General features: G+C 31.8%; 1 protein-coding gene and 1 long non-coding RNA gene across 3 annotated transcripts in view; one reads left to right on the forward strand and one right to left on the reverse strand.

Annotated features, from left to right (window-relative positions):
- Positions 1-522: 522 nt before the first annotated feature.
- Positions 523-10,089, reverse strand: LOC147909582 (uncharacterized). Of its 2 annotated transcripts, none has more exons than XR_015545394.1 (3): positions 9,949-10,089; positions 8,892-8,985; positions 523-5,128 (listed from the first exon to the last, which is right to left on the reverse strand). It is a non-coding gene; the product is annotated as an uncharacterized LOC147909582 (long non-coding RNA). The 2 variants fall into 2 exon arrangements; XR_015545393.1 differs by having other exon boundaries at positions 9,918-10,054.
- A 140-nt stretch (positions 10,090-10,229) lies between these two features.
- Positions 10,230-25,263, forward strand: part of LOC105144017 (BTB/POZ domain-containing protein KCTD9) — a 46,029-nt gene continuing 30,995 nt past the window's right edge. The window contains exon 1 of the mRNA XM_011052648.2: positions 10,230-10,387. Within this exon, the coding sequence (XP_011050950.1) occupies positions 10,340-10,387 (48 nt within the window). The 5' untranslated portion in view covers positions 10,230-10,339. The remainder of the gene's footprint in view (positions 10,388-25,263) is intronic.

A 25,263-nucleotide genomic window follows, 5' to 3' on the forward strand; every position in this document is an offset into this window, starting at 1 on the left:
GTATACAATGTCCTCAAAAATGTAACAGAAAGTTGTTGAAGATAAGACTGTATACTGCATTGTCAAGAAAACATTGTCAAGAAAAATGTGCAATAACTATTTAACTCATATATGTGCATTGACATTGGTTATACATATATACAAAGTATGTTGCAATATGCCTATGAATTTAATGGCAACATAACAAGTAATGTAAAAAATATATCAATCTATTGTTACGTCCAAATCCTTGATAATTTGGTCAAGGAGATAATGAGAGAGGGTATGGAAGGACGGTCAGACTCAATCTCACAGGTATACGCACGGAGGCGAACACCTGTGAGTCGTACGCACCTTTTAAGTCCCGGAATGTGGGCCAACGTCCAAAGGGACGCTATGACACTTGTTCCACTGGACAGAACTGTCGGTCCTATCTTTTCGGTCAAGGAACTTAATCCCTTTGACCCGGGAGTGGACCTCGTGCGATCTCAAGTATTCGAGGGAAGTGAATACGAGGGGTGATTTTTAATAATAACAGAAAAATACCTTACGTTACATTTATTAACAAAATAAAAGGATGTTGTACATTAGCTTGTTTCTTACGGAGAAAAATACGTACTATACATTGTGAATGAGTATATGTGTATGTGTATGTGTGGAAGAGTTAGAGGATACGGGGGGCGAGGAGCATATTACAGGAGCACATCGGGGTGAGGTGTTTGAACAATACGGTGTAAGGTGCGGGATTTCCGGGCATATACACCGTTATCAGTCTATCCCCTTCGTGGGAGGGGGGCGGGTAGAACTGGAACATTCGATCCCTGTTGATCGGCTCTGAACTTAGCCGAAATGGGAGGGGCGGGAGTTGATCTGAAAGAGGGAGAGGGAGTGGGAATCGTTGTTCGTAAAGGGGAGAGGGGAGGGAGCGTTCCTCGAGAGGAGGAAGAGGAGGGAATTGTTGTTCGAGAGGAGGAGGGGGAGGAAATCGTTCCTCGAGAGCAGGAGGAGGAAGGAATCGTTGTTCGTAAGGAGGAGGAGGAGGGAATCGTTGTTCGTAAGGAGGAGGAGGGAATCGTTCCTCGAGAGGAGGAGGGGAATAACCAAGGATTGCTTGGATATCGAGGTCTATTACGAGGGAGAAGAGGTGAGGTCCAACGGTTCCGTTGGTGAGTACGAGATTTCTGTCGATTGTGCCGGCGCGATTGTGGGTGGCCCTGGGGAGCGGTTCCGCCTGCTCCTTCGTTTATAGGGGGATCGTCCGCGTTTCTTGCTGATTCGCACTATGAACCGACGAATTAAAATTTGAATACGCGTATGTATATTAATGCTCAATAATTGAGGCTTTCCATGCGGGGAAACGCGGGGTGAACTATAAATAATTATAACTTACTAGTTAGCTGCCCCAAGATATCGAGTAGAGAGTCTGTGTGCGAGCCCAATGAGATCCGGCGTCCGCGAAGAGCGTTCGATGGGCAGTTGCCGTGGCGTATGGTTAACTTCGGTTGCGATTAATTTACACTCAACTTCGGACGGAATCTCAACTGGCGATTCCTGGTTGGCGCGGGTTATACTGATTACTAACTGAACCGGATGCTTTACAATTTGATACTGACGTGAACCGAGTGCTTCAAAATTTGGTACTGACGTGAACCGAGTGCTTCAAAATTTGGTACTGACGTGAACCGAGTGCTTCAAAATTTGGTACTGACTCTGTGCTTCCGCGGGACCTCTATTTAACCCGAAAAAAGAGTGTTGAGCCTTTGTCCAAGATGCTAAAGTTAGTTGTAAATGTCATGCGAGATTTACGATTTTTTATAACATTTTATCGTAGTTGATCTAAAGTACATAGAGTGGTTTTGAGAAAAAGAGAAAGTGATTTATAGTTTTTTCTATTTTAAAAAGCCAAGATTGCTCCGAGATGGATGACGAATTCTGTTATTCTCGCGGAAAATATGACTAGATAAGCAGATGGTTACCATGCTATCATTGTTAGTTCCGAGTCTGGTTTCAGATAACGTTCTTGTTGGAAAATATTCTGCTTTTATGTTCTTTTTTTCTTTTTAAGTGCGATATAGCGCCTGTGTTTTTGTTCTTAGAAAGATAAAATTGTTAATCAGTCTCGGATGATAAAGCCTAGATTTTTACTATTGCGTGACTTCGGTACATTTATAATGTCTTAGCAATCTTGTCTCTTTTCGAGTCTACATTAAGGTTATTATTCTTTCTAGGTTGATTGACGTTTACGAGTTTTTGCGGTGCCTGTCCGGTCCTTTTTCAATTTTATCAGTCCGTTATCAGAAGGCCCCGCTCGGGTCTCGCATACGTCAACCATAGTCGCGGCGAAGAGAAAAATAAATCGTGGCGTCTGTAGGACGTAACATTATTTATTAATAAATAGTATTCGTATATATTGTCCAAAGTAGTGGAATTTATAGAGCCTAAAATTGAACAAGGATTAGGACACTATATCCGGAGGCGTTACGACCTTTAGCGTCCTACGCTAAAATTTGCTCTTGCACCCCATCATAAAGATTGCTAAGTCTCTGAAGCATCCCCCACCAATGGCAATGAATTAACTACTAAAGAAATTTCCACCATAACACAGGAATACGAATACAATGAATTTTATATTTTTTTTTGTAATAATATATTTGATGCTTAATGCAACATACTATAATATATTATATTTTCTAGCTTTAGTTTTTGAAAATATTCTGATTATTAGTCTTCAATTGTTATGTAATCAAAGCTATGTAATCAAAACTGTTCGTCAATTCTTTTTCAATTGATATCATAGCTAAATTACACGACCGCGTCTGCGTCATTGGATTTCTCAAATAATTCTTTATTATTTTTGATTTTGAAAAAAATGCTTCTAGTAGTTACCACAGACATTAGCATAATTAATAAGATCTGTAACGCTATTGCTAAATTTGAAAATATTTCCAGAAAAACACTTTTAGCTAATTTATTTGAAATATCAAATAAGGTAGAACTTTATATTTATAAGAATAGCGATGCCTATTAAAATTTTGCGCCCCATCAAATTTTGCGCCCTACGCTGAAGCGTATCTACTCAGTGCCTCATAACGCCTCTGACTATATCGCATATTGTCGATCAATTAATACTAGTTGGGAGAAACGAGATATATGCAAAAAAGCAGAATACATAGGACATAATATACCGAATATGAAAATTGCATTTATTTTATATGTGCAATATTCTACTCAATAAATATTCATATTTTTTATGGAAAATTTTGTGCAAAACAATTTCAAAAGAATCTTTTTAATTTTGTATGCGCATTAAAAACTGTCATTTTTAGAACATCAGGTTACAAATTATTGTTTCCCATAAAAAATGACAATAGTTAACAATAATCGCTGCTGAAGTGAATTAATTAATAATTTACATCACGTTATTTTCATTTCAGTGCATTTTACTAAATATTGAATTTCAAGTGGATCAAACTTTTTTAAATTGTTTCATGTTTACCATAATATTCCACTTCAATTGTAATATTCCACTTTTACTCCAGAGTAGAAGCAAACTAAAACCATGGTGTAATTGTAAACTAACTCTAATAAATAAAAAAATATTTTTGTTAATCTGCAAAACATAAGTTGTGATATTGGCTAATTCCGATAAAACTGAAAGTTCTACTGAATAGGCCAATATGGTTCCTTATACATTGTTTACCACCATCATGACTGGGCCTTTATTCCAAATGTAACACTTATTGGATTTGTCAGTCTACATAATCATCAATACTCACTCCTTCTCAATAATATTGTATATCACCGGCTACTCAGTAAATGAGAATGGATTAAAATGGATTGAAATTTTTTTCTATCCGAATGCGTATTTTATATAAATAGCGAATACTTTTTTTGGATTTAATTGGATTCAATTGGATGTAATTGGATCGAAAAATTACATTTTCTATTCAAAAATTTGAATTTAACAGTATTCACAATTGCACAGAAAAAGCTAATTTTGAGATTGAAAGGCATAGAGATATGCTCCATGCAATTCCTATAAATGAATAAAAATCCATTCAGGATTGAAAAGCATTTATTTTAACATTCATGAATCAATATTTCTGAAAATCTGAATCCATTTCAATTCATTTCAATCTATTCTTATTTGCTGGGTATCAGCTCTATTTATAAATAATTATACTCGATTTGGTAATCAAATACTAAATCTTGGAGGTAGTTTCAGCAGAATTTATTTTCCCAAAAAACGAGAATGGATTAAAATGAATTGAAATGGATTCAGATTTTCAGAAATATTGATTCACGAATGTTAAAATGAATGCTTTTCAATCCTGAATGCATTTTTTTTATTCATTTATAGGAATTGCATATCTCTATGCCTTTCAAAAATAATGTTTCTAAAAATAATATTAGCTTTTTCCGTACATTGTGAATGCTGTTTAATTCAAAAATTTTGAATAGGAAGTTTTTTAATCCAATTGCATCCAATTGAATCTAATTGAATTCAATTAAATCCAAAAAAAGTATTCGCTATTTATAAAATACGCATTTGATTAGAAAAAAATTTCAATCCATTTTAATCCATTCTCATTTTTTTTTATAAATACAAAACAGTTCACAAAGCATCACGTCTTCAAAATTATTTTATAAAACAAAAATTAAGCCTGCCATGTACAATTCATAGCACAGAAGATTGTATAATAGCAATATTTCTACAATGTTGCAGTATTGCAGATTGCAATGTAACATTGCAGAGACATTACAGAAATGTAAATTAACAATATGCCTGCAAAATGTCAGTAATATGCCTGTAATATTCTAGAAACATTGCAAACTGTTCTTTCTTCTTTCAATTCTTTAATTGTTACAATAATAATAATATAAAAATATAATTTTTTACAATATTTATGTAGTACAGTCTTTTAGTTTAACAGCCATTTTTATAATAATTAATATGATAAATTTTTATATTTAAATAAAAAATTTATTAATCTATTATTTGACGGCCATTTCGTTAGTTAATGGCACATTCGGTACATATGCACTGACACGGTGCTGCTCTGACACGATGCTGCCCTGACACGAGCTGCCCTGACACGGTGCTGCGCTGACATGATGCAAGTGCAGAACTACACTAGATTGATGTGACCTGGTGCAGAATTACATTTGAAACTAATAATATATATTACAACTAATGATAGTAAACATAAATATTTTCATTATCAAAAGTATTTGTTTTTTATCATATATAATTATATTTTTTTTTATCCGAGTTCATTCAAGATGTCCACATAATTTTTATCTTTTGGCATTCCTTCTTTTATTACACATAACATATCTTCTATTTCATCATCACTACTACCTGTTTTTAATAATTCATTTATAATAAATAATTTTAGTCTTTTTTTTTGTAATTTTTTTGTTGCCTAACTAGTTTTGTTTGTTCGTACACTAAAACTGCATTCAGAAAAATGTCAGTGCAACATTTCTTGAACTTGTTCGGTTCTTTCGGTTAGTCCGAATACAAATTCAGCACTACACTGAGTCAGTTTTCATTTGTCGAATACGGTAACTTGAACGCACTGATACAGTACGTACAACTTGAATGCGTGGCACCGAAGTTCGCATTTAGTGCGCACTAGTGCAGTCTAGCGAATGTGCGTGAATAAGTTTTATATTTATTTCAAATATGAAATCAAAAAATTATATAATATCGAGTTTGGATGCAATCAATGCATCATTATCGAATAAGATATATACAATAAGCAATTAAGTTATTGAAAACGATTTATCGAAATATTAATTATGTGATCGATGATGTATTTATCTGATATGAACGCAAGAATAAACCAGCGCCTGAATTTTATTGATAAATTTCATACCGTCATTTTTTAATTGATTTCAGTTGATTCGGAGTGGCTTCGAATTAAAAAGAATCACTGCGATTAATTTAATCCATGCGACTGTATTATTATGTTAATGTGGATAATATTTGTAGTTTGTTCGGGGCACACACATACATGCTTCATTCTTACAAATAAATTTATCCTTCAGAATTAATAATACACTTATTGGAATATTTTTATGGTTTTATCATAAAAAATTGCTTTTGGAAGGCACATATCACTAGAAATGTGATTTGTAGAAAAATTAAAGTTAGTGAAATATATGTACAGAAAAAGTTTTCATTTTAGAAAAATCTTCGTAAAAAATTTATCCAAATGCATTACATTGCAATATTGCTGGAATGTTTCGTTACAATATAACAAAAAGTGGACATCTTAATATTATTGGAATCTTGCAGCAATGATTCAGCAACATTTCACAACCACCATGCAATATTGCAATGTTTCAGTAAAATCATTTTGCAATATTTCTGCAATCTTTCTATGCTGTATGGGGATACTTGTTTTCCTACTGAATTAGAATTTTACCATCGTATTGGCTGCTATCAGTGTTATTAAAATAAGCTAGAAATAGCGGAAAATAAGTCAAGTTGGCAATTTGACCTCCTAAGAATAAAAATTAGGCGTTGATATACAAATTTAAAAGTTATATATAATAGGGCCGTAGCATAGATTTTTGCATAACGCATAATACCTAAGAGAATCAACTAATCAAATTTCTTCTTTTCCTTGAAATGGGAGGAAAGGAAAGATTCTGATTCGTTGATTCGCTTATGCATAACTATGCGTTATGCGTTATGCAAAAGTCTGTGCTGCATCCTTTTCGCCGGATTTTCATGCAATTATGCAGGTTCACCATCTATTTGAAAAAAATATACTGTAAGCAAGAATAGTGCATATGCATCAAATCGCTTGGAAGTAACTAGAATTAAAGTTATTAGATAAATCACATGTTATTAATAAATAAATTATAGAACAATTTATTGATATAATAAAAATAATACACGCATACATGAAACTAGCAAACGACATGGAACTAATAAACGTTTTAATATCGAAATATTTATGAAATCATGAGGTAAAAGTTCAAAATGGCGGTCATAACCAGTTGTACTTGTCCAAATTTTATTTACGATTGTCTGCCCAAAATAATTAATTTGCAAACAAAATAAAAAAACATGCAAAAATTAGCAAATTAGCAATCGAATGGCGTTTTTAAAATTATCGAAAGTGTTAGTCCGACTGTCCTAATAGCACACTTTATTCAAGGGACGTTCTAGTGAATATTTTTAAGACATAGGGATATTCTCTGAATGTTCTTTGGAATGTTCCTAAAGATCTGTGCCTAAAGATCAGGGTGCCTTCACACTGGTGTCCGCTGAATGCAGCCCATGAATTCGAGAAACGAACACATCTTGGCTGTGTTCGTATTTTACTGTCAGTTGTCAGTATACGTAACGGAAACTATACTGGCAGTCAACTGGCAGTAATATTTTGTATGTACGTGACCGAACAAAACCTCCGGTTGTAAAAGTTTGTATTTCGTATGAAAAGTTTTAAAGTGCAAATAAAAAGATTTGTGAGTCTTTCTATTAATTACAATTATCATTCTTTTTTGGACCATGTATTTGATCGAAATAATTAACCGGATCTAAATTTAACAAAGTTTATATATAGAATCGTTTGTATTTCATATGAAAAGTTATGAAGTACCATTAAAAACATTTGTGAAGCATCCAGACATTTTTAATTAAATATTAAAATATCATGTATTTGACCGAAATATAGATATAGGCGCTACGGTCACAGAAATTCTATTAAACACGATAGGTAGTCTCTCTAGTAGTAGTTTGATATTTCAGGACGTATTATGGAATTGCTTGGAATGAGTTCGCATCGATCATACGGTGACAGTTATGCATTGTGATTATGATGCAGAGACTTCTATCGATTCTATGTAGACAATCATCACTAGTAAAATTAAACAAAATTCTTCTTTGTTCATTATCTAATTTTGTAGAAAACCTTCCTGTTTATATAAAAAAATTAATCAGACTTACGATAATATACTTTAATATATAAAAACATAATTGAAACTGTATAGCATTACTTGTTCCTATTTCTATTATTTTTTTATTAGACATATTGCATAATCATCGTGGTTATTGCATTTTTTAATTAATGGAGAACATAGTTGCATATGTATCATCTCATAATGATGCTTGATGATATCTTCTTTATCTGATGTCAGTTTTGTTAAATTATATATAAAATTAAACTTAACTTACGTTCAGACACAATATTTTGAAAGAGTGACGATTAAAATCTACAATAAAAAAAATTTTTAATTTTTGTATTATGTTTCAAAACCTGATACAATTAAATTTTATGACAATAACATTTGAGATCTATTACAGAGAATGATGCAAAGAATTTTTTCTTACAGTGTTAGTTACTCATCCATCTTGTTGATCGAATAACAATCGTAATAAATGTATAATGGAATTATTTGGAATGGATTTCGATCAAAATAATTAAATTATTTCTTTCATTTCTATTATGTTTAAAGAAACTGTAGGAAAACTAAATAATTCCGATCGAAATTCATTCCAAGCAATTCCATATAATATGTTTTGAAATATCAAAATACTAGAGAGACTACCTATCGTGTTTAATGGAATTTCTGTGACTATATCTATATTTCGGTCAAATACATGATATTTTAATATTTAATTAAAAATGTCTGGATGCTTCACAAATGTTTTTAATGGTACTTCATAACTCTTCAAACGATTATATAAACTTTATTAAATTTAGATCCGGTTAATTATTTCGGTCAAGTACATGGTCCAAAAAAGAATGATTAATTGTAATTAATAGAAAGACTCACAAACCTTTTTATTTGCACTTTAAAACTCCTCATACGAAATACAAACTATTTAAAATGATAATTTATACAACCGAAGATTTTGTCCGGTCACGTACATACGAATGTAATATACGCACCTGGCCCTTGTTAAACCTGCGATACACGGTGGCTGCATTCTGTAGAATGCACTCAACTTATTGGTGTATTCTTTTAGATCGTCCAATCAACATTCTAGAAGAATACATTAATAGTAGTGAACGCTTAGGGTGCGATTACATAGAGCGCGGTACGTGGTACAGTAACTAACTAGGAAACCGTGTACCACGTACCACCTATTTCTTTCTGATATTATTGGGTCATCTAAATAGTATCCACGGTACTTTGTCACTAGATATATGACCATCAACACACATCTAATGACAAAAAATCGCGGATACTTTTTAGATGACCCAATACATGGAGCGCGGTTTGCGGCATGGGCTAGTGACAAAGTCACATTAGTATGAATTTTTTAAAATATATTAATTTAATTTTATGCGCACTTTATCGATACTCTTAAATTTTTTAAACAGATTTACTTAATAATTGCGTTTAAATCAATTAATTCCATTAAAAAGTGCATAGCAGTGTATAATAATGTGAGTTTGTTACTAGCCCGTACCGCAAACCGCGCTCCATGTAAAGCAGATTCTATTGGGTCATCTAAAAAGTATCCGCGATACTTTGTCACTATATATATGACCATCAACACACATCTAGTGACAAAAAACCGCGGATACTTTTTAGATGATCCAATATTAGTTGCAAACTGATCGCAAAAGTTTGTTGCGACAGCCGATCTGAAGCTTGCATTTTGAAAACGCTTCATATTGGTTGTCGCATCAAACTTGCGATCAATTCGCAACTAATGTAGAACCGACTTAATATCAGCGAAAGAAATAGGCTGTACGCAGTTTCCTAGGCCGGTATTCATAGTCGATACTTATTTCAAGACCATCTTAAGTAAAGACGATAATGCCTTAAGACGCTAATGCAGATCTCTGATTGGTTCAGACTTTTTAAGACCGTACTTAAGAAGGTCTTGAATATATTGTAAGATCTGCTTATGAATACCGGCCCTAGTTGCCTAGTAGTTAGTTACTATTAGTTACTGTATCGCGTACCGCGCTCCATGTAATCGCACTTTCACTCAACTGTTGAATCCGCTGAACGCAGCCGATGTTTGTTTTCTTGCTGGATTTCTAGCTGAATTACAATCTAGCCATCGTATTGGCTGCAGTACGATCGTGTGCCGCTGGTTTTACTTCCATCTGATAAGTTCCAGGATCCCTATTCTTGAAAAGTATCGCATATGAAAAACTAGAAAAATACTAGTGTGTGTAACGCATACTATAGCATTTCTCTAATTTTTCGTATCGATACTTTTCAAGAATAGAGCCTCTGGTCTCTATTGGTCTCTATTCTTCATGGTCTGTAGTGTTAACCTGAAAAAAGTTGGAATCTGATCTTAAACCGGCAGTTTAATAAATTCTATTAGAAATATTTGCAGCTTATTTATTGGAAATTAAAGATTTATCGTTGTACAATGAAGAGAGTTATTATTTTTGTTAACGGAACTGATGTTAATGGCAAAGTAAGTATGTTTTGCTCATATTAAATTATATTTAAATTATATTTCAATGATTGTTTTATTATTTGTAAGTTGATTATTTTATATATTCACACATATATATGTGCGTATGTTAGAAACTAAAAATTAAATTATTATTTGGCGAAAATAAAATTATAGTATTAACTATACATTTAGAAAAGTTTTTTGCATCTATACCTAGATTAATAAGTTTTATAATTTTTTATGTCTTGCAATCGAAGGAGAAAATTGAAAGTCGTAACTTGCTGTGTATAGTTAAACAGCATTCTGTAAAACCTATTCTACAATGTGCTCTTTGTTTCTTGTTTCTTGCTTTTGTTTCTTATTTTTTTTCCCTTTGCAACCATTTTATCAACAATTGTATTTCTTGCTACATGTTTCTTGTTTCTTCCGAAATTCGTTAATTTTTATCTCGGGAGATATAAAACAAAAAATCGTGTAAGAAGCCAAAAAACAAGATGTAAAAAATAACAAAAAGTAAGAAACAGAAAACAAAAAGCACATTGTATTAGGTGTTGGAATTAATTCGTAGCGTTTTTAAATGAAAGAATGTTATTTATTTCACATGAGCATTAAAAAATACATTAATGAAAGTACTTCCCATCACTTGTAAAACGCTACGAATTAATTCCAACACCTAATATTATGTTGGTGCATATGAAATGTCGGATTTTTAAGTGAATATATAAAATTGCATATCTTGTTTCAAAAGCTGTTTATTTAATCAAAATATGCTCCATTTGTTTCAATACATTTTTCCCAACGAGATTTTAATGCATAGATGCCTGTCTTAAAGAAATTCTAATCTTTAGAATCAATAAACTCTGATATGGAATTTTTCAGTCTTCATTTTCTGTCTTCATTTTCATACTGTTTAGCCCATAAAAACTGTTCTAAATGTTTAAAAAAATGAAAGTCGATTGGCGAAAAATCCAGTGAATAAGCTGGGTGCTGCAAAATTTCATATTTTAATTCATTTAATTTCGCAATTGTTTTGTATGCGGCCGAGCGTTGTTGAAGAAATATTGGGCCATGCCGATTAACAAGTGATGGGCGTATAATTTTCAATTTTTCATGCATTTCATCAATGTACTGGCAGTACTTTTCGGCTGTAATTGTCTCCCCAGTTCGAAGGAATGAGTAATGAATTACTCCAGTCACATTCCACCAAACTGTTATTAAAATTTTCCGTGGATGAAGTGATGACCTTGGAGTATGAGCACAAGCCTCATTCCTATCAAGCCATTCCTATCGAGCACACCTTTTCCTATTGTCGTAAAGAATCCATTTTTCATCACAAGTAATAATCCGATCGAAAAATGGCTCTCGATGAAATTGGGTTAGTAATGATGAGCATACGTTCAATCGATCCAGCTTATTTCGCTCGGTTAGTTCGTGCGGTACCCATTTATCCATTTTTTTCTTGCCAATTTTAGAAAGGTGTTGTAATATCGTTGTCAACTTTCATTCTGGTAGCAAGTTCCCTTGTAGATACAGTTGGATTCATTTCCACCAATGCTTTCAGAGCATCATTTTTCACAGACGTTTTGGGTCTTCCACGCGGTTCATTTTGTAAGGAAAAATCACCAAACCGAAATTTTTCAAACCAACGCTGCACTTTTCGATCGTTAACAGTATTCTTCCCAAATGCCTGGTTTATATTGCGTGCAGCTTTTGCAGCATTATTACCAAATTTATACTCATATAAAAAAATTACATGAATATCGATTGAATTCATATCCTTACGAAATTCAAAACAAATAACAAAATGGAACACTTTTGAGAAAATCTTCTTTGTTGAAATGTGACTTTGGCAATGGACAATACGATTGGATGGACGATACGATGGATAAATGAGGTTATGCCAAAAACAAAAGCATAACGAAAACAGGGAGACAAACGTTCATATGTAAAGAAAATCCGACATTTCATATGCACCAACCTAATAGAATAATCATGAAGCCTATTCTACAATGGGACCTTTATTTTCTGTTTCTTGTTTTTTACCTTTTGCTTTTTTCTCCTTTGCGATCGTTTTATCGATAATTATATTTCTTACTACATATTTCTTGTTTCTTTTAAAATTCGTTAATTTTTATCTCTGGCAACATAAAACCAGATAAAAAGCAAGAAGATAAGATGTAAGAAATAGTAAAAAGCAAGAAACAGGAAACAAAGAGCACATTGTAGAATTAGCCTTAAAATTTCAGAGAGCAAAAAACAATAAATTAGTCTAAATGTACAGAAGTATGATATTAGTATAATAGGAGTAAAACTGCATGGTAAAAAATATTTCGTATTTGTGTTGGAAACAGTTCACTCAAGTCCTTGTTAAACATTTGTGTTGATGAATTTTTTAACATATATTCAAGTGTTAATTTAACATAAGTGATTATGTTACTTTATGTTAAATTGATATTTAATACTTCTTAGTAACAAAATAATAATTTATGAGTAAATAAATAATATAGAAATAATGTTGTGTTTTAATATGTAAATCCTAGATCAAAATGAATGAATATAATGTTTTAATTTAATCATAGATGTTAATTTTACTTAAAAAATGCTTCCATGTTTACAAACCAGTAATACTTTTTTGTGTTTATTTTTTAAAATAATGGTAATTATACAGCACAATCATCTCAAAAATCAATAAAATTAAACTTATTCAATGCGGTTTTACATGAAATGAAAGAATCTGGCAGAAAGAAGCGTCACTCTACGCGAACCGAGATATAAGCGTTAAAGTTGATTACTATTGGCTACTACTATTATAGTACTGATTGACTATTATTGATTCGCTAAATCGAAACTCACGTGCAACAGTACAATTATAGAAGTTGTGCGCCCCTTTGTAGGAGGAGGAGAGGGAGGTGAGATAAGTCGCTTTGCGCGGGAAGTCGCTTCGCGTGGAAAGTCGAAACTCATGTGGAACAGTGCAATTATATACTTCATTTTGCCTCTGTGACAGATTTCCTTCAATAATAGTCAACGCTTAATGTCTTGATTCACGGCAGAGCGACGCTTATTTTTGCCAAATTCTTTCATTTCATGCAAAAATGCATAAGCCTAATTTTATTAATTTTTGATTTGTTAAACTGTATAAATATCAAAATAATATTTGTTTATATGTCTTGTGTGCGTGCGTGCGTGCGTGATAATTTTTGAGAAAAATGTTTTATATAAAAGTTGTAGAGTTGAAAATGATCTATTGACTGATCTTATCAATTTGACTTCGGATGGCACCACCAAGATTAAGATCAAATCGATTTTTTTAATGAAACACCCTATTTTTGTTATATTGATTTTAGAATCTAGCTGAGGTCGGGAGCTTTCCAAAACATTATAATAAAGCCTCTTTTTAATCATTACTTTTCAAATTATGAGAGTTGAGAATTACGGAACCGCCGGCATTAGCATTATCTAAGGCATTACGCAGAGATTGCCCGATTGGATTTATGACGTGTGCCCGCGAATATCTGTATCTCTATCCTCCTCTTTACTCTTTCCTTCTTTCTCTCTTTTCCTTCTCCTTTCCATCCTTTCTCCTTTCTTCCCACCTTTTCAACAAAGACTACATCGGCTAGAGATCTCTCTTATCTCTCTTATCAAGTTCATTCTTTCTATGATCTGCGATTGAGAAGGTATACTTTTCCGTGATATTCCGTTTTGAGATTGCTTATCGCCACATAGTTATCTTTGTATTTATAAAGCATTTATATAAAATATTTTATAATGCTTACTGAACAGGAACGTATATCCCTTTTAATGATGCGAGGATGGGGTGATCGTACGAAGTCTTACGCATATGTGACAGAACTTTTCAATCAAACTTTTAGGAATGAAGACAATGGTATATCTAAATCGATTGTTATTCGTACTGTACAACAAGAAATGGGTTTTGAAGAAATGGGTTTTGTAAGAGATCATAATAGACAAGATAGACTAACAATAGCGACAAATCCTGATAAAAGATTGAATCTTCTACAGTTTTTTATTGAAGATCCGCATAATTCTATTCGCAAAGTTGAACAACAATACGATATTGATTCTATGTCAATTCATAAAATTCTGAAAAAGGAGAAATTTCATCGATATAAGATCCATCTAGCGCAGGAATTATGTGAAGTGAACTATGTGAAGATGATTTTGATCGTCGCATTGAATTTTGCGAAAATACGATGTTAAATATCAATAGAAATCTTTTATTTGTAGTTAACATTATTTTTTCAGATGAAGCTACTTTTGAGCTAATCGGAAATGTAAATCGACATAATTGCAGATATTAGAGCGATACAAATCCTCATTGGATGTATGAGGCACATACTCAGAATCGGCAAAAAGTCAACGTATGGGCTGGAATTTTAAATGAAGCCATTATTGGGCCTTTCTTTATTGAAGGTAATTTAAACGCTGACAATTACTTAACCATGCTTCAAAATGAAATAGTTTCGGCAATCCGAAACATCGCTCGTCAAAACTTCAATGAAATTTGGTTCCAGCAAGATGGGGTGCCATCTCACTATGGTTTACGAGTATGCTAATATCTGAATGAAAATTTTTTCGAATAGATGGATAGAAAGAAGGGGTTACATTGAATGACAAGCATGATCGCCTGATATAAATCCACTCGACTATTTGTTGTGGGGATATTTAAAGCGAAAAATTTATAATACTAAACCTCGAAATCTTAATGATTTACGAATTATTCTTCGCGAATTTTGTAGAAATGCAATCTTAAGTTTTCATAATCGTCTAACACATTGTCAGATTGCGGAGGGACGCCAATTTGAGTATTTGCTATAATATATAATATTCTTTTAACCCTAGCTCGCCACTGGAATATGTATCTAATGCGATTTTTTCACATTGCAATTCAGATTTTAACTTTTTATGATGTAGTTTAAGAATAAAATATTTTTTGTTTCATCTTTGTTCTTTTCTTACTCTAGAGATAGCAATTTTGCATGTGATAAGTTAAAAATATGTTTTCTATTCAGAAATATAACTTGACGAAGTTTCAGATTCCGATAGGATCTAGCCGAGAACTAAAACCTGGTAGGTAAGGCGAGCTTAAAGGAATGACAAATTCTCAAATGAATGACAGTTGATTTAGATATACCATCATCTTTATTTCTAAAAGATTGATTGAAAAGTCTTGTCGCTTGCGTAAGACCTCCTATGACCACTCCATCTACGCATCATTAAAAGGGATACGAGCATCTTAGTTTAGGTAATGCGAATGCCGGCTGTTGCGTAACCTTCAACTCTCATAACTTGAAAAGTACTGATTAAAAAGAGGCTTTATTATAGTATGTTTTGGAAAGCTTCGACCTCAGCTATTAGATTCTAAAATCAAAAATAGGATGTTTCGCTTAAAAAAAATCGATTTTAAAAAAGTCCATATAAACATGTATTTTAAACGGCTTAATTTCCGAAATAAAAAAATTTAAACGTGTAGTAATAATCTGTTTATTTGAAAGAAATACAGCTTGAACTAGTCAAAAATAGAAAAACAAAAATAGGCTTCAGTTCTTCTGATGAAATAAAACAATTAGATAAATTATTGAAAATGTCCACCTTGCATCATGATACATCCATCGAGTCTTCTTCTCAAAAATTGACATTCAAAGATACCAGGTGTGTTACGTATTGTCTCGCATGAAGCAACTATTCGATTCCTCAAATCATTCTCATTCTCAATTGGGGTGATATAAACCAATTTTAAGTGCCCCCAAAAGAAATATTCCAAAAGATTTAAGTCTGGTAATCTAGGAGGAGTCTATTTTTGATTTTGTGACTTTGACATTTTCACTTTGTTTACGGTTGTGCGAATGGTAACTCACGTGAAGCAAGGCATATTTATGCAGGAAGATATCTCCAAAGCAATTTACCGTTTCGTCAAACATTTGCAAACATTCACTTGTATTTCGGAAACTAAGCTGTTTAGAACACATTTATATGAATTTTTTTACTTGAAATAAACCAAAGAATTGCTCTGTTGAGTATGGAAACGTACTTAATTAATAACCTGTGTGTGTGTGTGTGTGTGTGTGTGTGTGTGTGTGTGTGTGTGTGTGTGTGTGTGTGTGTGTGCGTGCGTGTGCGTGCGTGTGCGTGTGCGTGCGCGTGCGCGTGCGCGTGCGTGTGCGTGTGTGTGTGTGTGTGTGTGTGTGTGTGTGTGTGTGTGTGTGTGTGTGTGTGTGTGTGTGAGGATGTCATTAAATTACGGCACCATTCATCCTGAACAAGGTAGAACGGACTAAACTGAGTTGAAAAGTCTTGTATTTTGCGATTTTTGCAATGATTAACGAGATATTAATTACTAAAAATATTAATTATCAATAATTGTTTATTTAAATGCTATCAACTTTATAGAAAAATTGCAAAAGACAAAAATCATTTATTTTCTTCTCATAAAACTTTAGGAATTTTTTCAGAATTTTTTATCAACTTTTAGTACTGCATTTTCTTATTTTTACCACCATGAGACAATATGGTATTAAAAAATACTGAAAAAATTCTGAGAACTTTATTAGAAAAAAATAAAATATTTTTATCTCTTGCTGTTTTTCTGTAAAGTTGATAATATTATATTTGAGTAAAAATGATTGAAAATCAATATTTAGTAATTTTGATTTTTAGTATTAGGTGTTGGAATTAATTCGTAGCGTTTTTTAATGAAAGAATGTTATTTATTTCACATGAGCATTAAAAAATACATTAATGAAAGTACTTCCCATCACTTGTAAAACGCTACGAATTAATTCCAACACCTAATATTAAAAAATTAAGATTTAGAAGTCGCTAGTGAACAATTTTTAAATCAAATCTTCGATCCTTAATACATATTTAATTTGATGCAAAAATGGTTTAATCCGGATTTCAAATGTGGTATGTTGTTTTAAATCGCTGAACACGATGCAATAGTTCGTTTAATTCTATGATATATGTAATTAAAAAAATTTGTTTTCATAAGAAAATCAAAGTTATAATTTAGTCTTAAATTTTTTAAAATAGCATCATACAATTTTTTTCCATAATATTGTAGAAGTCGTCAAGACGAATTCAAATTATATTGTAGGGATCTTCAAATCACATTGGCGTCTTCAAGACAAAAAAAAATCAAATTGCTACTTATGTCAGTGATATATCATTTATTGATTTTATTGCATATTTTTATGATCGACTGCTGCCAATCGAAGGTTGGCGAAAAACGGAGGGAATATGTGTTTCACCGAGGCGGATCGGTTGTAAGCGCATATCTCCATAACTACAATGTATATACTTTGTTCAATGAGAAAATGACCTCAGTTTGCGCATAGCAGGCAATGTAATGCTGTACAATGCTATGAAGACCTGCGCAAAACGGACGAATTTTTGTTCGATTCGAGGTCATTCTCTTGTTGAACGAAGTCTTATCAACTTTTGGCTATAGATTTCTTATTGACCAAGTTTGGTTTATAGCACATAATTATCAATATTTGTATTGTCAATAAATAAAAGTATTTTCGTTCACATAAGTTTTTGATTGGTTAGAAATGAGTTCTCATTGTATGCACATTCTTTGGTTGGATGTCGGCTGAACTGTCTAGGAACTAAACCGATTAACCAATGAGATGTATTGTCAGTAAGGAACTTTAAGGTACAATTTTATGTCGCTTGTCGCAGAGATAAATGATCACGTGATTGAATTCTCCCTCAATTTGCCCACTTTCTTATCGCCAACGACATTGTTGAAAAGTTGGATTAATCTAACTTTTAGCATCATCGCTTTTACGCAAAGATTTAAACATGGAATAGCAGGATGTAAATATAATAAATGTATTTACTTAAGCTATATTCCAAAACATCCTTTCCAAGTAAAATTTTATTCAAAATATATAGGACATATAACATATACTACAGTATTTTTTTAAGTAAAATTTTTGTCGGAGAGAACGTTTTGAAATGTAGCTTTAGAATGTGGATGTCATCGCAAAACTTGATAAAAATATACTCATTCGATACGTTTCCATTCGAAATGAGAATGTAGTTGAAAAAGACAGTCTGCCTTAAGCGTCTATTCAGGTTAGGAAAACAAGTTTTCTTTACTCGAATAGTTATTAGAGCTGCTTAATGTAAACGTCACCCGAGTGACCCTGTATATTATTTTATTATCCAATTAAACACAAAGATAAAATGATGGGAGCACTCGGGTTATGTTTTCGTAGCCCAACTTTACATTTAATAATTTGTATTTAATAATTCATGAAGCATACCACCACGTTTTTCTGCCAGATTCTTTCATTTTGTGAAAACGTATCGAATGAGTATATTTTTATCAAATTTCGTGATGATGCCGCTTACTTACTAATAATTATTACAATAAATAAATAAATACAAATTTCTTATCAATAAAAAATTTGTTGCGTGCGATTTTATACCTCATTTAACTCTGATTATTTTCATTTTTATTTCCCATTTTATTTATACTGACTTTTCTTAATGATCGTTCAATACATTATACCAATTATTATATTATTAAATTATTATTATTATTTATTATTATTTAATTATTGTATTATTTGTTATTATTTGCGATAATTTCATAATTTTCAAATAGCTATTGTGGACATACTTGTGGTATATTTGAAATGATCATAAATGAAAAAAGCATTTTGACTTACAGGTATATGAAAGTATATATTTTTGACTCATAGGTATATGAAAGTATATATTTTTTAAAAATATTTCAATTTTATTGCAAACTGTCAGTAACAAAAGATATTCAGCAATATTTTTTAATGAGTTATAAGTGGCTAGCAAAATATGTGACCTCTGTGCACATTCTTATACATTAAAATGCTCGAAATTAATCCAAGGCGAATGAAATCCGTAGATCTCTTCTTTTTTAGTCATTCTACTATTTCTCTGTTCTTTATGAAGCCCGTAGCAACGCTGTTAGGATGGGTAGACAATTTGTCGCGGTAACTAATACAGAAATTCTAGATTGTGTCCTTTACCATGGTATTTTTAGGTCTCGGTATAATATTTCGTGATATTAAGGGGAGTTGATAATTATTCTGAGCCTTTGATCGGAACTTTTGATTAGAATCTTTGTATTATGTCTAAGTTTGAATTTGATTCTGTAAGTTGGACACCATATCAGTTTCCAGATCAGTTTCAAAATTGTTTTATAACTTAGTAACTTATTATCGAGGTTCAGTTGAGAATTTCTTCCCAACATTCCCAATATTTATACAATTTGAATCCCAGCTGTGCGTTTCGTGAAGATGCGGGTTCGTCAGGCGTTTAATCGCCTATCTAGATACATACCAAGATATTTAATCTTAGAGACTTGCGGGATTTTAATTTGATTTAAATAAACAGGGAGGCAAGTAGTCGCTCGAGTAGTGAATGTAACATGAGCAAACTTTGTTTCATTTACTTTGATTCTCCATCTTTTCAACTAATTTTGTATTTGTAATAAGTTTTCTTAAAGGAGTTGTGAAGCCGTGTTAGGATCATTATGTATTGCGAGAAGCCGTATCATTCGCATATGTTGCTGTGAAAATATTAGAACTGATTGGTAGGTTCTGCTGTGAATAACAAATATAAAATCGGATCCAGAACGCTGCCCTGCCAGAACAGCTGAGGAGATTTTATGGATTTCATATATGCGTCATTTTGTTTTACGAGAAAGTACCGATCACGGAGATAGCTTTTAAGAATATTATGATAACTTTCTGGTAGATGATGTTGGATTTTATTAGGTGTTGGAATTAATTCGTAGCGTTTTACAAGTGATGGGAAGTACTTTCATTAATGTATTTTTTAATGCTCATGTGAAATAAATAACATTCTTTCATTAAAAACGCTACGAATTAATTCCAACACCTAATATATGGAAGGCCATAGTGCTAGATCTTGTCGAAAGCTTACGATATGTCAAGAAATGTCAACTGAACAACATTTTTTGTCTTCTAAAGTTTGTAGTATTTTATTTATTTTGTAGTATTTTATTCTATGAATTTGTTCAACGGTGGCGTGCTTGCTGCGAAAACCAAATTGGTGGTTAGGAATAAGTTTTTTTTCTCTATAATTGGGATAAGTCTTTGAAGAAGAAGTTTTTCGAAAACTTTAGACAAAACTGACAGAAAGCTTATAGGCCTATAGAATTTAACAAGAGAAGCGTCTTTATTAGGTTTTGGATCACTTATATATAAGATTTGCACCACTTTCTATCGTGGCGAAAAGAATCCTAACCGCGAAGAATTGCATTAAAGAGATATAAAGAATAACTGAGTCTGGTAGTTCTTTAAGCACACGACCAGTAATTAGATCATAACCTGGTATCCTTTTGCATTCCAAGTGTTTAGAAATGACTATAGTTGTACTTCGTTCTTACTGAATATTCCTGGGTGAGCAGACTTTTCTTGACAAACTTGAGGCACGAGGAAGTAAACCTCCCAGGTTCGAGAGGACCCTCTTCGCTCTGTTAGGGGAAAAAACTTTCATAAGATGGGTCGCAAAATTATCAGCTTTTTCTTGATTGGTTTAGCTCAAAGTTCGTCACTTTTACGAACTGTGAAGAGATCGTTTCAATTTCTTAGTAGCCTTCCAATGAATAGTCAGAGGCTTCGGACTTAGGTTTTGCAAGTGTGTCTGGATGCCTGCATTTTTCTCTTCGTCTAGTAATCTTTTCTTTAATGGTTTTATTTAATTTTGTTTTTTGAGGAGATCTATAGATCTGCCATTGCTTTCTAAGCTTTCTCTTGATCGAGAGTTTGTCTCTTAATGCAATGGATGTTGACTGGTGTAGATTCATTATATTCGTTGTACTAACGTACGATGTAGAGTTCCAAGCTACGCGTTGAACATGATTGTTGAAATCTTCAACTGAATTAAATCATGTTTGCTTTTAAGTGAAACCTCAATAGGAAGTGAGAATTCTAACTGTTCTCAGAATAGATCCCAATTAGTTCTTTTATTGATCAAAAAACAAGGAGGAAGAGAGAAGGCTTTCAGAGCTACTCTGTTGCTTAGATTGATTATCAACGGAGAATGGTCTGAAGAGAGATCAAAGTTTGTTGATATCTGGCAGTATTCCTTCGAGATTCCTTTTTATTTTTTGTTATAAAATTTTCTGTATTTAATACATATATTTGATTGTGTAGTTTTACACTTAGCTATACTAAATACAGAAATTTTATAACCAAAGTAACTTAGGCATTATGGACATGTGAGCTAACTAGACTTGTATCATTCTTGCTGAGGAGGACTCCAAAGATAGTCGGAACGTTCAAAATAAAGAAGACATCAATTCAATATCTAAGTATTGATTGCTCACTAAATAATTGCACCGTTTATCATTGCTGATTTTTATTAGCCTATTATATTTATCTTTTTGTATTGTTTAAAATTCGAGAGTCCTAATATAATTATTGTTTTTGTTTATTTACGTTGGTTGTAATATGCATCAATTTACGTTACCTCTTTCTTTTTTCAAATTTATTTATTTATCTAACTTTTGGGATTATTCCTTTAAAAGCAATGAAGCTTTGGATTAAATATCACAAGAATATCATTAGAAACAAAATTCGGATAAAATTTGTTAAAACTTGTATAAGGAACAATATATCATTCCACATCTAAAATTTCTAATGGATGATAAACTAAAATTCTCACATTTCCGTTCCATACACAGAATTAATTATTTTAGGAATCAATATATATTAAAAATTTTTTAAATAAAATTTAATGATGCTTATAGATCTAATAATATCTTGTTTTAAACAAATTTTAAATCTCAAGAGAAACATTCAACAACATGTTCCTATATTAATTTGTAATTTTTTGCAAAACAAGAAAAGACTTTTCAATCTCAGATGAGGAAAGAGGAAATCATTCTTTCAATAAAAATAAAATGGATGTTGCAAAAAAATAAAAGAAGAATTTATAATGATATATTTTCGATCCATTATCATGTGTTGAATAATCAGCCTTATCAAATATTGGTATTAGTGCCTCGGATTTCCAAGATTTCCAAGACTCAATATCAGTTGTCTATCCACAGGTAATTCTTATCATTCCAACAATCATTTTAACATAAAAATAGATCCTATTGAATTTATTGAAACAACATCAAAGTCTTTATTATTTAATAGCAAAGAAGGTTGATTCACAAATTTATCTGGCTTTATAATTCCTGAGAAAGTTCAATATTTATTACAATTAGGTGAAAACTTCGCATTACCTTCATTTGATAAAAAAAGAATTATTAGAAAATTTAGAAAATAATTTTAGGAAAATTAAACCTAGTAATATTTTAAGTATCAGGAATTGTATCACGCCTATATTGAAAAATTATTTATCATCTTTTGTTCAAAATAACGTAATCGGTAAACGATTAACTCATTTAGTACGAGACACAAAACAATTTTGCACTAATAATCTAGATATCATTTTCACTAAGGCAGATGAGGGAAATATCACTCTAAATAAAAATATTTACATTTCGAAAGTCAAAGAAATATTTGATGATCCTAACACCTACACTGAAGTCATAAAAAACCCTATCAATATTCTTATAAAAAAAGTTCTATTATCACTTTGGAAAAATAAAAATTACATTCCAAATAGTACGTACAAAAAATATTATGTAGTGAAGGTAACTTATCTTGTGCATATACTTTCAAAAGTGCATAACCTAATTATCTCTTTAGGATCATACAATAATTTCTTCAATTGACAGTCCTTTATATTCGCTGGCTTCATTTTTACACGATATTATTACTGAAAAATCTCTTAAACCTTTCAGTAAAATTAAAAACAGTTTTCATCTTGCAAAGAAGTTAAGAGGTATACGGTTGAAAACTAATTATTCTTTAATTTCTCTTGATGTCATTTCGTTATTTACTAATATTCCATTAGATTTGGTGATTGAGAGTGTGATTAATAAATGGAATTACATTAAAAAATCAACGGCTATTCCGGAAAAAAAATTTTGATAGTACTAGAATTAGTACTTAACTTGATGTATTTCACTTTTAATGGGGAAATATACAAACAGAACTTTGGCATACCAATTGCCTTTATCTCTTATTATAGCAGATTTGGTCATGCAAGACATAGAGAGCAGACTAAAGCAATTAAACTTAGACTAAAGCAATAGCAATGTTAGGCTTTCAATTGCCCTTTTACTTCAGATATGTGGATGATATCGTGATGGCAGTCTCATCTGATATGATTGATCTTATTATGACAACTTTTAATTCGTTTCATCTGAGATTGCAATTAATCTTAGAAATGGGATACAATAGTATCAACTTCTTCGATGTAACCATTATTAATAACATTAACTGTTTAGAGTTAGATTGGTACCACAAACCAACATTCTCAGGACGGTACTTGAACTATTTATCGTCACATCCTATTTCTCATAAAAAAGATGTCAATAGGTATGTTGAACAGAGCATGTTACTCTCAGATCCAAAATTTCATTGTAACAATATTAAGTTCATTATTTGTACATTATTAAATAATGACTATCCGGCAAAATTTGTTTTTGACACGATCAATAGTCGTCTAAAATATTGGTTTAACAAAAAATTTTTTATTAATAATGTCTCAAATGACGATACGGTTATCGTATGATCACGTATTTTGGTTTTTGTTACCATATTGATTCTACGTCAGAGAAATTTTCGTCGATTTGTAAAGACACCAACATAAAATTAGCGTTTTTTAGCGATAACAAATTAAAGATTCATAAAAGTACAAAAGGACGCTCTTCCAAAATTTGATAATAAAAATGTGGTCTAGAGATAAGATAAGATTTGTTGTAAAGATTGCGATGTATCGTATGTGCGACAAATATGTAGGAAACTTTCCAGCAGAATATCTGAACATCGTAGACATATAAATTGGAACACTGACACTCTGTAATTACTGAACATCGTATTGAATTTACACATGACTTCGATTGGAAGAACTCCAAATTTAGACAAGGAGAAATTTTTGAACAAAAGATTAATTTCGGAAATGGCATTCATACTCATGTAAAGGAATGGCCTTAATTTACGTTCAGATACAGAAGGTTTATATCAGCTCTATACCTATGCAGCGATGCTTGAAAATTTTTCCTGATAAATGTTAGAAACTTTTTTAGATTTATAGTTTATTGATTTATTTTGACAAAGTTTTATTGGTTGACGAAAATGTAACAATTTTAACGAGATATGAATTTTCATATCTCGTTCATATTGAATTTTTTCATTTTTTCTTTTTATTATGTAATTCTTTATTGTAGAATTTTAATAATTTTGACAGTTTTTAATTCTTATAAAATAATTTATTGCGGTTTTTATCGGTTTGACTTAACAACTATATACATGTGTTTTGTTCGTCATATTTGCAAATTTGTCTTAATGTTTACTGTGTGACCTCTTACTTCGAGAATATCTGAATGACACGTCGTCGTACACGGACGTGTGTTTTAAAAAATGTAAGATTTATATTTGATTTTAACAATTTTACTTTTTAAGTTTTAATATGTTCAACAAAGCTTCAGTGCAATGCTTCATTCTCATAAATCTTGAGAATTTAATTACTTTTTTAGTTACATTTCAGGTCGAACGATTTGTTTATTTTCTTTGCGGCTTTCAACCTTCGGTAATTAAAGAATATGTGTTAGAGAAGCATTTCAAAACTCATCATTCAGTAAATTATTTAAATTACTCAAATTCAGAAAAATTGAATATTATAGAAGAGTTAAAATTAGTTTATCAAGAAGAAACTCCAATACCTTCTTTTCCTTGTTCTTCCCAAAAATCCCTACAAACCTCTTGCAGTTGTTTCTCTGCTTATAGTACAGC

This window comes from Acromyrmex echinatior, chromosome 6 (assembly GCF_024713525.1).
Source record: "Acromyrmex echinatior isolate Ae372 chromosome 6, ASM2471352v2, whole genome shotgun sequence".
In the NCBI taxonomy this organism is placed as follows: Eukaryota; Metazoa; Arthropoda; class Insecta; order Hymenoptera; family Formicidae; genus Acromyrmex; species Acromyrmex echinatior.